This window comes from Rhinopithecus bieti, unplaced genomic scaffold (assembly GCF_001698545.2).
Source record: "Rhinopithecus bieti isolate Rb0 unplaced genomic scaffold, ASM169854v2 scaffold_1304, whole genome shotgun sequence".
NCBI classification, from domain to species: domain Eukaryota; kingdom Metazoa; phylum Chordata; class Mammalia; order Primates; family Cercopithecidae; genus Rhinopithecus; species Rhinopithecus bieti.
In genome coordinates, this window is record NW_016803307.1 from 757,355 (window position 1) to 773,483 (window position 16,129).

The 16,129-nt window shown below is 43.8% G+C and overlaps 1 protein-coding gene across 1 annotated transcript in view; it reads left to right on the forward strand.

Moving 5' to 3' along the window:
* Positions 1 to 15,267: 15,267 nt before the first annotated feature.
* Positions 15,268 to 16,129, forward strand: part of GCLC (glutamate-cysteine ligase catalytic subunit) — a 47,706-nt gene continuing 46,844 nt past the window's right edge. Inside the window, exon 1 of the mRNA XM_017872923.1 lies at positions 15,268 to 15,906. Within this exon, the coding sequence (XP_017728412.1) occupies positions 15,757 to 15,906 (150 nt within the window). The 5' untranslated portion in view covers positions 15,268 to 15,756. The remainder of the gene's footprint in view (positions 15,907 to 16,129) is intronic.

The window sequence follows — 16,129 nt, forward strand, 5'->3', positions numbered from 1 at the left end:
ACATTTACACAAATACAGCCCAAAGAAAACCAAATACCATTTCATATTTGACAATGGTTCCTATATAATTTTCATATCAAATAAACCAAATATGTCATTTTTGGACTTTAGGGAACATAGTATCTTAAAGGATTAATTAGGTCAGAAAAAGACATAATTTATAATTTGATTTTGGAAAGTTTGTCAAATATCAAAGGTTGAAAACACTTGATATCACAAAATGAGATCACAGGTCATTGTAAAAAGTCATTTATTTAACCAAAGTGATAACTTAAGGATTTAAAATAAAAAAGGCAAAACCTTCATTATTTTAGAGAGGAGACTTAATTTCCCAAACAAGCCCTAATAAAAACAGCATGAAGCCAATTAAATTTGTTTTCCAAAATTTTATACACAATCTATAAAATTTTAATCCTGACCATAAGACATAACTTCCATAGCCTTTTATAACTTTTATAACCTTCATTAAGGAGTTGATCAGTGCTTTCAGAAAACCTTGTTAATCCTACACAGGGGACCATATGATGGTCTTGCATCAGTATGCCTTTGACATTAACGATTAATTTATAGAGAAACTGAACATATTTTCTCTATCAAAATCAGTCCTTACAATCTCACACACCCACCTATTCCACAAAACAGTCCCTGGGCCTTGAGGAGTTGAGTAGCTTTAATTTCTGGCATTGTGTTTTAGGAATGCAGTTTATTTTGATTGACATCTTCTACCAGGCCTGAAGATGAGGCTTTATTTGCTATCAGTGTTTAAGATTTAGCAAGACTTGGTGTCCTTTTTAGACCCAGGAGTCAAAGCCCTGTAACTCAATGTCACAAGTAGTTTAAAAGCACATACAGAAAGATACATGGATGTAATAACTTTAATTTTTTAAAAAATTTATTTTAATCTCAGCTTTTTTCTCAACAAACCAAAACTTAATAATAATGGCATAGGAATTATTTCAATAAAAGGTAAAATCTGTTAGTCAAGTTACCAAAAAGCAAAACAAAAGACCTTCTGCAGTGCACAGAATATTACGTTGGGAGAAAACATTTCCTTTAGACCTTTATTGTTAGCATCAGGCCACAACAAACAGAACTCGAGGGAAAAAAAAAATGTATGAGCTGAAAATGAGATGAAGGTGAGCATTACTATTTCACACCTTTTAAAAGTGGAGAGAAAACCAAAAACGGTGAGATGCAATAAAAGTTGAACTTTGGGTTTAAAAATTTAAAATGTCTTGCAATTTATTAAGAGTAAATCCAGCTGGGCATGGTGGCTCATGCCTGTAATCCCAGCACTTTGGGAGGCTGAGGCGGGCAGATCACGAGGTCAGGAGTTTGAGACCAGCCTGGCCAACATGGTGAAACCCCATCTCTACTAAAACTACAAAAATTAGCCAGGCGTGGTGGCAGATGCCTGTAATCCCAGCTACTTGAGAGGCTGAGGCAGAGAATTGCTTGAACCTGGGAGGCGGAGGTTGTAGTGAGCCGATAATGTGCCACTGCACTCCAGCCTGAGTGACGGGGCAAGAATCTGTCTTGGAAAAAAAAAAAGAAAAAGAGTAAATCAATCCCCTAAGAAAACTGTATTGTTCTGATCAATTCTTTAGTGGATTAAGTGTGTTTTTTTTTTTTACATCAAACCCAATTTCTAGAAAGACTATTATAATTTCCCTTTAATTATACACAACTTGATCATATAAAAGTTTGCGGGGGTTTTTTGGTTTTTTTGTTTTGAGACAGAGTCTCACTCTGTCACCCAGGCTGGCATGCAGTGGTGCAATCTTGGCTCACTGCAACCTCCACCTCCTGGGTGCAAGCAATTCTCCCTGCCTCAGCCTTCTATGTATCTGGGATTACAGGCACCTGACACCATACCTGGCTAATTTTTTTGTATTTTTTAGTAGAGATGAGGTTTCGCCATGCTGGCCAGGCTGGTCTTGAACTCCTGACCTCAGGTGCTCCACCTGCCTCAGCCTCCCAAAGTGCTGGGATTACAGGCATGAGCCACTGTGCCTGGCAATGTCTTATTTATTAAAAATTAACACAAACAAAGATCATTCTGTTTTAGGTTGGGTTTGTAGTTTTGTAATCCTATGCCAAATTTTGACACCTTACAATATTTGGCAGGGATAAGTATGAAATGACTTAATCCATAAATGCAAACAAAAATGTATGCTGGCAATTCTTAAGGTATTTCTAATATTATTTTGCCAATAATTCTAAAGCTAGCTTATTTATTAAAGATTTTACTGAAGTCTCGTAAACTTGAAAAAGCATTTGGCTAGTCTTTTCTTTTTTCTGATAAAGCATTTGCCTTAAGTGACTTTATTTTTCTGTAAGCCAATTAATTACAGCTCTTTTATATATTTTTACTAGTGAAACATGTACATAACACATAGGTACATAGACATATTAGGCATACTGATAGAAGTACATCTTGTAGATTCCTAAAACTTCCTTTTGTTTTACCCTGTCTTAGACTTGCAAACTCTTGATAACCTGTTTCGTTAACCTGGTAGTTGTCAGCTAAATAGCCCTAAACCTGCATATTGAAGGAAACAACTCTTAGATGAAAAATCGGATAGCAAAATTTACATCTCAAGGTACAGACAGAAAAAGTATAGTGGTGTTAGAGGGAGACTAAAGATGGATGCCAAATCAAACATAAAATGATAGAACTCTATCATAGGATTGTATGAGGAGACCAATTTTATTCCGATAGGGATTCCTTCTTTTTTAACTGGATCTATGAAATCTGGGCAGAGCCCACACTGAATCCTGGCTCTCCAAAAAGGGAGAATTATGATGAGGCTAGATCATGTAATGCTTTTGCAGTGCACTTAAATCAGTTTTTTTTAAGAAAAGACATTTCAAAGTGTCTAAATTACACTCCTCCTTAAAAACCCAAGAGTAGCCTCTGTTGCAATAACTATTTTAGTCAATAAATCAGGTAACACAATACAAACACAAGCAGTTTAAGAGCTGAGACAAACTTGTCTGTTTACACTCTTGGAGTTCCATAAGGAAAAACAGGTTTCACCCCAATAGGGAGACTGGTGCCTTCTCCATTTTCTTTAAGGAACCCCAGGCTATTATAAACTATTTTAGGCCTCTCATGCAGCAGAGGGTGCAAGAGAAAGGAGAGATAGCAGAAGTAAATGAAGAAAAGAGAATTCAGCCAGCTGAGAAGAAAAAATCTTTTGCTCAAAAAAAGAGAGGAGGTCCTAGGAGAAAAACAAACAAACCACGATGTCCTTTTAAATACAAACACCCCCCGCCCACACACATGCATACACACACATATCTTGGATGGTAGCTTTTAATTAAGCTAACTTTTAACCATTAAGCTCCTTTTAAGAAAGTTTTTAAATTTGATTACCATATTTCAGCTTGAACAAATTGCTGCTATTGCAGAAGCACCAAGTATCAAACCAGAAAGGGCTTGATTTAGGAACCAAAATCAGGCTGTTGTGGTGAGAAAAAAAAAAGATAGCAGAACCCTTAGCTATGGAACTGCAGTGTAGGGCAACAGCCATTGCTCTTTTCAGTTTGGTCTGGCTAGCAAAGAGGTGGCCCTGTTATGTAAAGAAAACTCCTTAAGTAGTCAAAATCAAAACATTTTTTTTTCTTTTGCTGGCCATTTTCTCCCTCCACCACACCACCTTTTTTCTTTTCTCTTTTCTTTTGTGAGAATTTAGCCACTTCAGAGGCCTTATTCCCCATAATTTGGAACTTCCCTTCAGATTTGATCAAGTCAGATACGTTGATCAAACCCAATGGGAAAAAGACTGAAACAACAAAAACAGAAACAAACAACAACAAAAAAGCAGTTAAGCCAAACAAACAACGGCACAACTTGTACAATTACTGAGTGCTCTAATGGTAAGGAGAAATTAAGACCAGCTAGCTGTTCATCTTAACGTTAGCCAAAACAAACCCCAATTCAGTTACTTACTTAGGGATGAGTCCCAAGCTGAAGACTGCTCTCTACCATCCTAGAAGCAGGAAAAATCTCAAATTTGTCTTCTCTATTGGAAGCAAGCTGAAACTCTATAAAGGAGTTACCTGTCTTCTATCTACACGGAAGCAGGAAAAACTTGCCTTGTATTGGAAGCAAGTAAAACTCCAAAGGAAGTTGTACAACAAAATAAACTTTAGATCTCGACCAAATTTGGGGATATCAGGGATTCTCTGGAGGGGGTGCTTCCAGGCTTCAGCAAATTGTCCTATTGATTTGAGCCATAATGATAGCTCGAGCTGGTACCAAGCACTGATAGGAGATTTGTCAAATGTTAGAGGCACAACCACTAAGAATCCCTTCATGGTTGCCAAAACATGAACCCTGAATATCTGAGACAGGTGTCAGTTAATTTAGAAAGTTCATTTTGCCAAGGTTGAGGATGCATACCCATGACGCAGTCTCAGGAAGGCACGACAACATGTGCCCAGGGTGGTTGGGGCACAGCTTGTTTTTATACATTTTAGGGAGACATGAGACACCAATCAATATATGTAAGATGTACCCTGGTTCTGTCTGGTGAGGTGGGACAATTCAAGCAGGGAGGGGGCTTCCAGGTCACATGTAGGTGAGAGACAAATGATTGCATTCCTTTGAGTTTCTGATTAGCCTTTCCAAAGAAGGCAATCAGATACCCATTTATCTCAGTGAGCAGAGGGATGACTTTGAATGGAATGGGAGGCAGGTTTGCCCTAAACAGTTCCCTGCGTGACTTTTTCCTTTAGCTTAGTGATGTTGGGGCCCCAAGATTTATTTTCCTTTCACAAGTAAGTGGCCACAAGAAAAACAGAAACAGGATTAAGAAACGGCCCTAACCCCTCCCATCACAGGCTCCATTAGCACAGTAGAGAGGAGTATACTAGGTGACTATATATACATATTTGTACCTGTGATAATTGCAAATAAAATTATGCTAACCATCCTAAATGTTCAATTCTTCTCAACTATTCATTTTGATGATCTTGGAAATCCTTGCAAATATTTAAAGACAAGCATTCGTGTAATAGAGTTCATTGTAATACATTGTGAACCCCAAATATCTAAGATGGGTCACAGTCAATTTAGAAAGTTTATTTTACCAAGGTTAAGGACGTGCCCGTGACACAGCCTCAGGAGGTCCTGACGACTTGTGCCCAAGGTGGTTGGGGTACAGCTTGCTTTTATTTGTTTTAGGGAGACAGGAGATATCAGTCGATATGTGTAAGATGTACGTTGGTTTGGTCCAGAAAGGCACACAGGGTCGGGGAGCAGAGGGGATTCTTTTGAGTCTTTGATCAGCTTTTCACCGAATACACAATTTAGTCTGGCTCACTGAATCTGCATTTTTATATAAACAATAGGGCAGAGGAAGCAATCAGATATGCATTTGTCTCAGATGAGCCTCAGAAGGATGACTTTGATTTCTGTCTGCCCTTTGTCCACAAGGAAATTCCTTGTAGGCAAATGGTGAAAGGAGGTATATAGCCTTTTGTCTTTGTAGGTATTTTATTTAGGAATAAAGTGAGATGCAGGCAGGTTTGCCTGACATCGTTTCCAGCTTGATTTTTCCCTGGGCTTAGTGATTTGGAGGTCCCAAGATTTATTTTCCTTTCACAACATATAGAGGAGTGTCTCAACCTTGATACTACTGACATTTAGAGTAGGACAGTTCTTGCTGTGGGGCTATCCTGTGTATTGTAAGATAAGTTTTTAGGTGAGTTGAATTTTTTTCCTTAAGGTACCTACTACATTTAAGTTTAAGTACTAAAATAAGTGGCAGGGGGTATTGTATGAGAAAAAATACTTTCAGGAAGTACCATTTTTGTTTTCGTTTTTGCTTTTTTGCTTTTAGGAACTGGTCTTATCTAAGCAAAATTGCTCAATTATTCAGTACAATTGCCTTTCTACATAGATGTAATTATGGCTAGCACTTTTTCACAGCTCATCATCCATGAGTGATAGGTTATGGTGTGCCAAAGTTCAATTATTTGGTGTTATTTAATCTAGAATGAACTTTACACGTATTTATGTGAACTAAGGTGAATGAAATGGAAGAAAAAAGGCAGAGACTAAGATCAGATATCTTTAAAAAGGTAAATGCATGCCTTAGCAACCTTACTCACATTTTGATACTTGGCCTATTTTAGCAATATTAATCATCCATGCCCAGCCATTGTCAAATCATTTATACTATATGTGACAAGCATGTTTTTCTGGCTTTGGGTTTTGTTTGTAAATACAAAGCCCAATAATTTGGAACAATAGCTGGATAATTGGAGTGAAAAAACTGGATAACATCTACTATCTCCAAATGTAGAATGACAGAAATTGGTTTCTGCTAAGATATGTCAACAAAAAGAGTCAAACTCTATAAAATAGTTCAAGACATTTATTTTGAGCCAAATATGAGTGGCCATGGGCTGTGACACAGCCCCAGGAGATCCTCAGAACATGTGCCCCGGTGGTCGGGCTACATATAGCTTGGCTTCATACATTTTAGGTGGATGTAAGACATCAATACATGAAAGATGTAGGTGGTTCAGTCCAGAAACATGCCCTGAAAATGTGAGACCGCTTGGGAAACATGAGACAACTCGGGGTGAAGAAGCTATATTAGTCCATTTTCACACTGCTGATAAACACATACCTGAGACTGGGAAGAAAAATAAATTTAATTGGACTTACAGTTTCACATGGCTAGGGAGGCCTCAGAATCATGGTGGGAGGCAAAAGGCACTTCTTACATGGCAGCAGCAAGAGAAAACAGGGAGGAAGCAAAAGCAGAAACCTCTGATAAACCCGTCACATCTCATGAGACTTATTCACAATCACCAGAATAGCATGGGAAAGACCAGCCAGCATGATTCAATTACTTCCCCCTGGGTCCCTGTGAATTCACAGATGTGAATTCTGAAAGATACAATTCAAGTCAAGATTTGGGTGGGGACACAACCAAATCGTATCATTCCACCTCTAACCCTTCCACATCTCATGTCCTCACATTTCAAAACTAATCATGCCTTCCCAACAGTCCCCCAAAGTCTTAACTCATTTCGGCATTAACCCAAAAGTCCACAGCCCAAAGTCTCATCTGAGACAAGGCAAGTCTGTTCTGCCTATGAGCCTGTAAAACCGAAAGCAAGCTAGTTAATTCCTACATAAAATGGGGGTACAGGTATTGGGTAAATACAGCCATTCCAAATGAGAGAAATTAGCCAAAAACAAAGAGGTTACAGGGCCCATGCAAGTCTGAAATCCAGTGGAGCAGTCAAATTTTAAAGCTCCAAAATGATCTCCTTTGACTCCAGGTCTCACGTTCAGGTCACGCTGATGGAAGAAGTGGGTTCCCATGGTCTTGGGCAGCTCTGCCCCAGGGTACAGCCTCCCTTCCGGCTGCTTTCACGGGCTGGCATTGAGTGTCTGTGGCTTTTCCAGGTGCATGGTGCAAACTGTCGGTGAATCTACCATCCTGGGATCTGGAGGACGGTAGCCCTCTTCTCACAGCTCCACTAGGCAGTGCTCCAGTAGGGAATCTGTGTGGGGGCTCTGACTCCACATTTCCCTTCTGCTCTGCCCTAGCAGAGGTTCTCCATGAGGACCCTGTCCCTGAAGCAAACTTTTGCCTAGGCATCCAGGCATTTTCATACATCTGAAATTTAGGTGGAGGTTCCCAAACCTCAATTCTTGACTTCTGTGCACCTGCAGGCTCAACACCACGTGGAAGCTGCCAAGGCTTGGGGCTTCCACCCTCTGAAGCCACAGCCTGAGCTGTATGTTGGCCCCTTTCAATCATGGCTGGAGTGGCTGGTCCCCTGGGCTGTACACAGCATGGGGACCCTGGGCCCGGCCTGCAAAACCACTTTTTTCTCCTGGGCCTCCGGGCCTGTGGTGGAAAGGGCTGCCATGAAGGTCTCTGACATGGCCTGGAGACATTTTTCCCATGGTCTTGGGGATTAACATTAGGCTCCTTGCGACTTATGCAAATTTCTGACACCGGCTTGAATTTCTCCCCAGAAGATGGTTTTTTTCTTTTCTATCACATAGTCAGGCTGCAAATTTTCCAAAGTTTTATGATCTACTTCCCTTATAAAACTTTAACAGTCCCCAAGTCACTTCTTGAATGCTTCGCTGCTTAGAAATTTCTTCCACCAGGTATCCTAAATCATCTTTCTCAAGTTCAAAGTTCCACAAATCTCTAGGGCAGAGGCAAAATGCCACCAGTTTCTCTGCTAAAACATAACAAGAGTCACTTTTATTCCAGTTCCCAACAAGTTCCTCATCTCCATCTGAGTCCACCTCAGCCTGGACATTATTATCCATATTGCTGTCAGCATTTTGGGCAAAGCCATTCAACAAGTCTCTAGAAAGCTCCAAACTTTCCCACATTTTCCTGTCTTCTTCTGAGCCCTCCAAACTGTTCCAACCTCTGCCTGTTACCCAGTTCCAATGTTGCTTCCACATTTTCAGGCATCTTTTCAGCAACACGCCACTCTACTGGTACCAATTTACTATATTAGTCCATTTTCACACTGCTGATAAAAACATACCTGAGACTGGGGAAAAAAAGGAGGTTTAATTGGACTTACAGTTCCACATGGCTGAGAGGGCCTCAGAATCATGGTGGGAAGCAAAAGGCCCTTCTTACAGGATGGCAGCAAGAGAAAAATGAGGATGAAGCAAAAGGGGAAACCCCTGATAAACCCATCAGATCTTGTGAGACTTATTCACTATCATGAGAATAGCACAGGAAACACCAGCCCCCATGATTCAACTACCTCCTCCTAGGTCCCTCTCAAAACAGGTGGGAATTCTGGGAGATACAATTCAAGTTGAGATTTGGGTGGGGACAGAGCCAAACAATATCAGAGGGTCAGTTTCAGGTCCCCTGTAATGTTTGAATAGGTGGATTCAAAGATTTTCTGAATGGCAATTGGTTGAGTTTACCCAAGGACCTAGAATCAATACAAAGGAGTGTCTGGGTTAACATAAGGAGTTGTGGAGACCAAGGTTCTTATTATGCAGATGAAGCTTCCAGGTAGCAGGCTTCAGAGAGAATAGATTGTAAATGTTTGTTGGGAGACTAAAAAAGGTCCAGACTCCGTTAATTCTCTTCTAGATCAGGAAAAAGACCTGGAAAGGGAAGGGGATTCTCTACAGGATGTAGATTTTCCCCACAAGAAACAGTTTTGCAAGGCCATTTCAAAAATGTCAAAGAACTGTATTTTGGGATAAAACACTTGATTTCTTCAGGGCCTGTTATCCATCATGTTGGTATTTTATCGCTCCAAAGAATCTGTTTAGTCAGTCTTTGGGTCTCTGTTTCAATGTTAATGCTGGTCAGCTATGTCTGAAATTCAAAGAGAGGGTGTTATAATTAGGCATGTCCAATCACCTATTCCATCATGGCCTGAAGTAGTGTTTCATATTCCAGGTTTACTTTCTCTTATTTATTTATTTATTTTTTGAGACGGAGTCTCACTCTGTCACCCAGGCTGGAGTGCAGTGGCGTGATTTTGGTTCATTGCAAACTCCACCTCCCTGGTTCAAGCGATTCTCCTACTTCAGTCTCCAAGTAGCTGGGATTACTGGTGCATGCCACCACACCTGGCTAATTTTTGTATTTTAAGTAGAGACGGGGTTTCACTATGTTGGCCAGGCTGATCTTGAACTCCTGACCTCAAGTGATCTCCCACCTCAGTCTCCCAAAGTGGTGGGATTACAGGTGTGAGTCACCGTGCCTGGCCTCAGGTTTACTTTAGAATGTTCTTGGCCTACAGGAGTGGTTCATCCAGTTAGTTGGAGGGCTTAGGATTTTATTTTTGGTTTACAGGTATTAGGGTACTGGTCATTACTTTCCATCTTTCTAGATCACCTCCCATATCAGCTGCTCAAACCTCATCTTCTACATTCCTCTTTCTTTCTTCAACCTTCACTTACAGCTGAGATCCTGAGATCAGACTTGAGTGAGATTTCTTCTTGAGATGGAGTCTCGCTCTGTCGCCCAGGCTGGAGTGCAGTGGCCGGTTCTCAGCTCACTGCAAGCTCCGCCTCCCGGGTTTATGCCATTCTCCTGCCTCAGCCTCCGAGTAGCTGGGACTACAGGCGCCCGCCACCTCGCCTGGCTAGTTTTTTGTATTTTTTAGTAGAGACGGGGTTTCACCGTGTTAGCCAGGATGGTCTCGATGTGCTAACCTCGTGATCCGCCCGTCTCGGCCTCCCAAAGTGCTGGGATTACAGGCTTGAGCCACCGCGCCCGGCCGAGTGAGATTTCTTTTAAACGAATGGGAGGAGGCAAATAACTGAAACATACAAAGGTGAATAATAAGCACATGAAGAGGGTGGGTGCAGTGGCTCACGCCTGTAATCCCAGCACTTTGGGAGGCCAAGGCAGGCGGATCACCTGAGGTCAGGAGTTTGAGATCAGCCTGGCCAATACAGCAAAACCCCATCTCTACTAAAAATACAAAAACTAAAGCTGGGCACAGTGGCTCACACATGTAATCCCAGCACTTTGGGAGGTCGAGGCTGGCAGATTACCTGAGGTGAGGAGTTCAAGACCACCCTGGCTAATGGTGAAACCCCGTCTCTACTGAAAATACAAAAATTAGCTGGGCGTGGAGGCAGGCACCTGTAGTCCCAGCTACTTGGGAGGCTGAGGCAGGAGAATTGCTTGAACCCAGGAGGTGGAGATTGCAGTGAGCCAAGATCATGCCACTGCACTGCAACCTGGGCGACAAAGCGAGACTCCCGTCTCAAAAAAAAAAAAAAAAGAAAAGAAAAGAAAAAAGTACATGAAGAGTCATTACACTATGTTCTCTCAACTTTTGTGCTTTATTGGAAATGTCCATAATAAAAAGTTATCTTTAATTATTCTCCAGTGAGAGGAATGAGTCTACAGGACTCAGATATCACTCGACCCATCCCAACACATTACTATGGCATCTTTATCTTCTTTCTTAGCATAAGAAGACAATGAGATTTTTCTGGAAAAAAAACTCACCACTACCCATGTCTTCTGGATCCCAACAAGTCAGGTCTCCCAAGGTATCTTGCTTCTGAAAACATCCTTTCTCGTTCCCACATCTTTAATCTTGCCCCCTTTTGACTCCTACCCATCTTCTTTAGCACAGACTTCTCCATGTTAAAAAAGTTCTTCGCTTGAACTTCACAGACCTTTTGTAACTCTACATGAAAATAAGCACATTTATATTTTTCAAAATCCATGTAAACTAAAATTGGCTTAGAAAAGGTCAAAAGAGTTTCCTTGCTTTTTTGACAATGACAATAGCACACATCAGCAGCATGTATTACAAATACTACACAATACAAAAAGATTTGAACTCTTTCAACTAATTTTAGTAACGACATCAGAGAATGCTTAGGCTGGAAGGGAAACTTTATCTACTCCAGACTCTCATTTGAACAGATGAGAGGAAAGGACTCTCCAATGATTATCACAACTTTGCTTAGATTGACCCAGCAGGTAGCCCTCTGAGTTGGGGCCAAAGCCCCAGTCTTTTGGCTACTGCTCTTCCATCATAAAGCCCCCAGGGATCTTCTTGAATAAGATCAAGCCAAATTCCAAGTATAATTCAAATGTAGGGAGAAAATTCCTTCTATATCTTTTGTTCTTTAACATGTACACTGAAGTTAGGAAATAATCATTTGTTTCTACCAATTAAGAAATTTAACAGACAAAAATCTTAAGGACTTCAGAGGCAGATCCGCGGGTTTTGGGGGAAGGGTGTGTCAAGGGAGAAGAAAGGATGTAATGAAGGTTGGCATCAAGTCCCAGGAAGAATCACACTGAAGGCAGCCACCAGCTTCACCCAGGCTGAGTGGTGTAGTAGACAGCTTTGAAATATCACTGGAGTTCAAATCCCGACTTAGCCACTGCCTGTTACTTAGTATTACTGGATCTCAGTTGCCTCACTTATAAAATGTGGCAAAAATTAGTACTGTTTTACGGATACCAGCTCAAAGTACCTGGCAATAGAGTGCGATATACTGGTACCCACGCAACAGACCACCAAGGTCAAGGGATACTCAAGCCAAAGAGAGCGGTAAAGGCAGGGGCAGATGACCTAGTAGTGCCTTCCTCAGAGTCCCCTAGGCACTCTCTCTGTTTTCCTTATTTGATCTCGTGAAGGGCTGACTCAGGGGAAACTGGGAATGGCGTGACCACAGGGAAAGTGATGTATTTTTTGGTCCTTAGAGGCCCGAAACCCATCGTGTCTGAAATGACTGCTGCAATACCAGCAGCAGCAGCAGCCTAGAGGTCAGGAGTGATGGACTGAGACTCTGCCCTGAGAAGCCTCCCCCGGATTGACCTCCGGCTGGGAGCCCGAACAGAATGCTGAGTCACGGAGAGGTGGTGCCGCGCGCGGGGAAGGCGGGCCCGCGCAGTCACGTGGCGGGGGCTGTATCACAACAACCGCGCGGCGTGCACCGCCCGCGGCCCACACCGCTTCCTCCCGCGACAGGCCGGCCCTCCGAGCATGCTCAGCTTGGCCTCAAGACCGCACGGCGTCCCCCAATGCGGATCTCCACCGTCCAGGTTTTTCGGGCGACTCTGGGGGCGGGGCCTGTGTTGGTCCGCGGAGCCGCGAGGCGAGGTTGCAGTACCAGGGCGCCGCTGGGCAGTGATGGGATCCTGGCGAGCGGGTCTCGCGTTTTTCCGCGGAAGACACTACTGGGAATCGGCCTTTGGTCATGGTATAGGGAAGAGCTGATTCTGCAAGATATGAGCTCCTTCTTTCCCCTTCAGCTATCGTTACAGCCCTGATGGAGCTGTCTCCTGAAAACTCACTTCCAGATGTCGAAACCTAGCTCTGGGTGCAGTCTACAGAATGAAATTGAGCAGCAGTGGACCTATGAAGGCAAAGCATTGTCAGAGGGGAGTGACTCTTGTTAAATATGACTTCAGTTGATCTGTGATGGGGTTTTTGTTTTTTCTTTGTAACAGAAACGGCTGAAGGCACTGAGAGATCAAAGTTTAAATTGGGCATAACTGCCCTGTGGTGCAACAGTGCCTGCGCCCTTTTGGGGATTATCCAAAGCCCTGGGACCCCCGCTGGGAGAGCTGGTTCAGAATTCAGGGGATAGGGTGAGGGAGGTCCCTTATGTGAGTGTGAGCCGGGATCTAGGACAGAATAACTCCAATTACAGTGTTAAACTCTCACTAGGTTCAGTGTCGCGTAGGGCTTTGGCTAGACTAGAATTTAGTCTGTTATTGAACCGCCCAGGTCCATGATTCCTAACAGGTGCATGGGAAAAGTGTATGGTGTCCAGCAGGTGTATGGGAAAAGTGTGCTTTGCGAAGTGTAAATCAAGGTCTACATCAGTACTGTTTGAATAAAGTGGAATGAGAGACACATATGTAATCTTAAATTTTCAGTAGCCTCCTTTAAAACTAAAATAAAAGTGGGACTGGGGTGGTGAATTAATTTAAATAACGTACCACATCATATTTAACTCAAAATTTCCGAAATACTGTGTCAGTATGTAATCAATATACAATTTTTAATGAGATATTAACAAGTTTTTATTCCACTAAGTCTTAGAATCTGGTGTGTGACTTACACTCACAGCACATCTGGGCCACTAAGTTTTCATTGGAAATACTTGATCTGTAATTACATTTCATAAAATTTACAGTCAAAAAGTAGATTCACATTTCCAACTTGTTCCAGATTTACTTAAAAGCTTTCCAGTAACTGAATGGTATATCAGTTTTTAAATTTACATTTAAGTTGATTAAATTAAAATGAAAATTTGGTTTCTCGGTCATGGTAGCCACATTTCAAGTGTGCATCGGCCAATGTGGCTGATGGCTGTCATGTTGAACAATGTAGGTCTATGAAAATGTGAAGTGAGATGGTGAGAATAACCCAGTGATACTTGGATGTCTTACCTACATGTGAAACACTGTTTCTCCCCCTCTCCCACTACCTGCTTTTCACGGAGAAGCTAACATTTATTAAGCACACACTCTATACCAAGCACTTTTCTAGAATTAAAGGTACAAAAGGCCTAAGTCATCTCTGCCCCAGAGGAAAGGCTGTGGAAAAATTAGAATGTGGTTTGATTTCTATCCCAGCTGTGTAAGGAGGATGGAAACATCATCTCCTGAGCTTCAAACATCCCTAACCCCCACCCCCGCCCCCCCCCACACACCATTGTGGAAATCCCAGCCAGACCTTGGGTATTCACGTCCCCAAGTCCTGTGAGTGGCACAACCAATATGAAGACTGTGGGAGAAGAGAATCTGGCTATCATGTACTCACTCATTCAGCAATTAATAAGTGCTTACTAAATGTTAACTCTGTAGTGCGAGGGAAGATGGTATGATAAACACACACTTTCTGGGTAGGTACATGTATGATCTAGTTGCTTGCACTTTTCCCCTCACAGGTCATTGCTCTGTCAACACATATTTATTAAACAATTATTTGGGGGCATGGTACCTCCTTCCTCTCCTTTCCCTCCAAGATAAGGCCAACTCTAGGTGTTCCCACTATCTTCAGCCCTACTGTAGGCTCACATGAACGTCATTTTGATCACTTGAGGGATGAATTTTAGGTTTAGATGGAGGATAAACTTTTGGAGATGTTCCTCATATGGTCTATCTCAAGACTTCTTGCAATAAATGGTGTCTGTGCCATCCAGAGAACATATGTCACCAGTTAATCAAGAGAGTAGGGAATAATGATGATTTACAAATGTTGACAAAGTGATTCCTCTTAATAACCGGGTCAATTTATTGGCCATCAACACTATACACATGTACACTATGCACATGATTACGACATCTATAAAAGATAGAATTAATCTAATTTTATGCAGCTATGGGAAGAACTTGTCCCAGGTCTCACAGTCAGTAAGTGATGGAGCCTAGAGTTGAAGTGTTTCACTTCACTACCATGTTAATACTTTTCTCAACACATTCTGCCGCTCTCACTCTGATTTAAGTGTGAGGCCCTGACCAACTAAAAAATAATATGGTGAGTTCGTCATTGATTCAAACAATCAACTTTCTTCCCCAACCCCAAGTTTGTCTCTTTTGATTAGGAAAAAAAAATGCATTTTGACATGTCGCGTTTGCTTAAAACGAGGCCGACCTCAGGCCCCCTTCCCGCGAGCTGCTCCCCTCGACTCCGCCCCAACCACCCTTGCACACCCCTCCTCAGTCTCCGCAGTTCCCACCGGGCTCCCCCCGGCCACGCCTCCGCCGCTGCACCTCCTCCTGTCCCCGCCTTCGCCCGTAGTCTATAAAACCCGGAGCGACGGATCGCGCTCAGGAGCGGCGAGCTGGCGGACGCAAAGACTGGGCATGCTCGGCGGCGGCGCAGGTTTTGGTCACAAGTAGGAAGAAGCCAGTGCACCACACCGGCAAAGAGAAGCGGGAGCCGCCGCGGGAGCGCGGCCGTGGGGTCCGCAGCCGCCGCCGCATCGGAGCGGGAGCAGAAGCAGCGGGGAGCCGGCGAGGGCGAGGCCGCTGGGCGGAGAGCCGTCCCGCCTGCCCTCGGTCTTCTGCCTTCACATCCGCGCGGTGCGTCGGACCCAGGGTCTGTCACCTGGGCGCCAGGGGCCGCCGCCGGGGCGCCGGAGCGGGCGGGACCCTCCCTCCGCCGACTGCGGCCCGAGGGCGCCCCCGCGGGGTGGAGCGGCAGCTGCCTTCTGCAGGCGGCTGAGTGTCCGTCTCGCGCCCGGAGCGGGCGGCCGCCGTCAGCCCCGAGGAGGAGGAGGAGGGGGCTGCCATGGGGCTGCTGTCCCAGGGCTCGCCGCTGAGCTGGGAGGAAACCAAGCGCCATGCCGACCACGTGCGGCGGCACGGGATCCTCCAGTTCCTACACATCTACCACGCCGTCAAGGACCGGCACAAGGACGTTCTCAAGTGGGGCGATGAGGTGAGCGCCCGCGGCCCCCGCCCTTGCCTGGCACCCCTATCTGGCCACCCGCGCTGCCTTTGTCTGGCCCTACGCCCCCGGCCCTATCGCAGTCCGCGTTCTCCACTGTGCCCGGGGGTCCTCTAGCGCCTCCCGGCCCCGGGAGCATCGTCCCTGCCTTCGCCTAGTCGGCGTCCAGGGCCATCCTCTTGACTCCTTTCTCGTTCATTCATTCTTTTCGGTT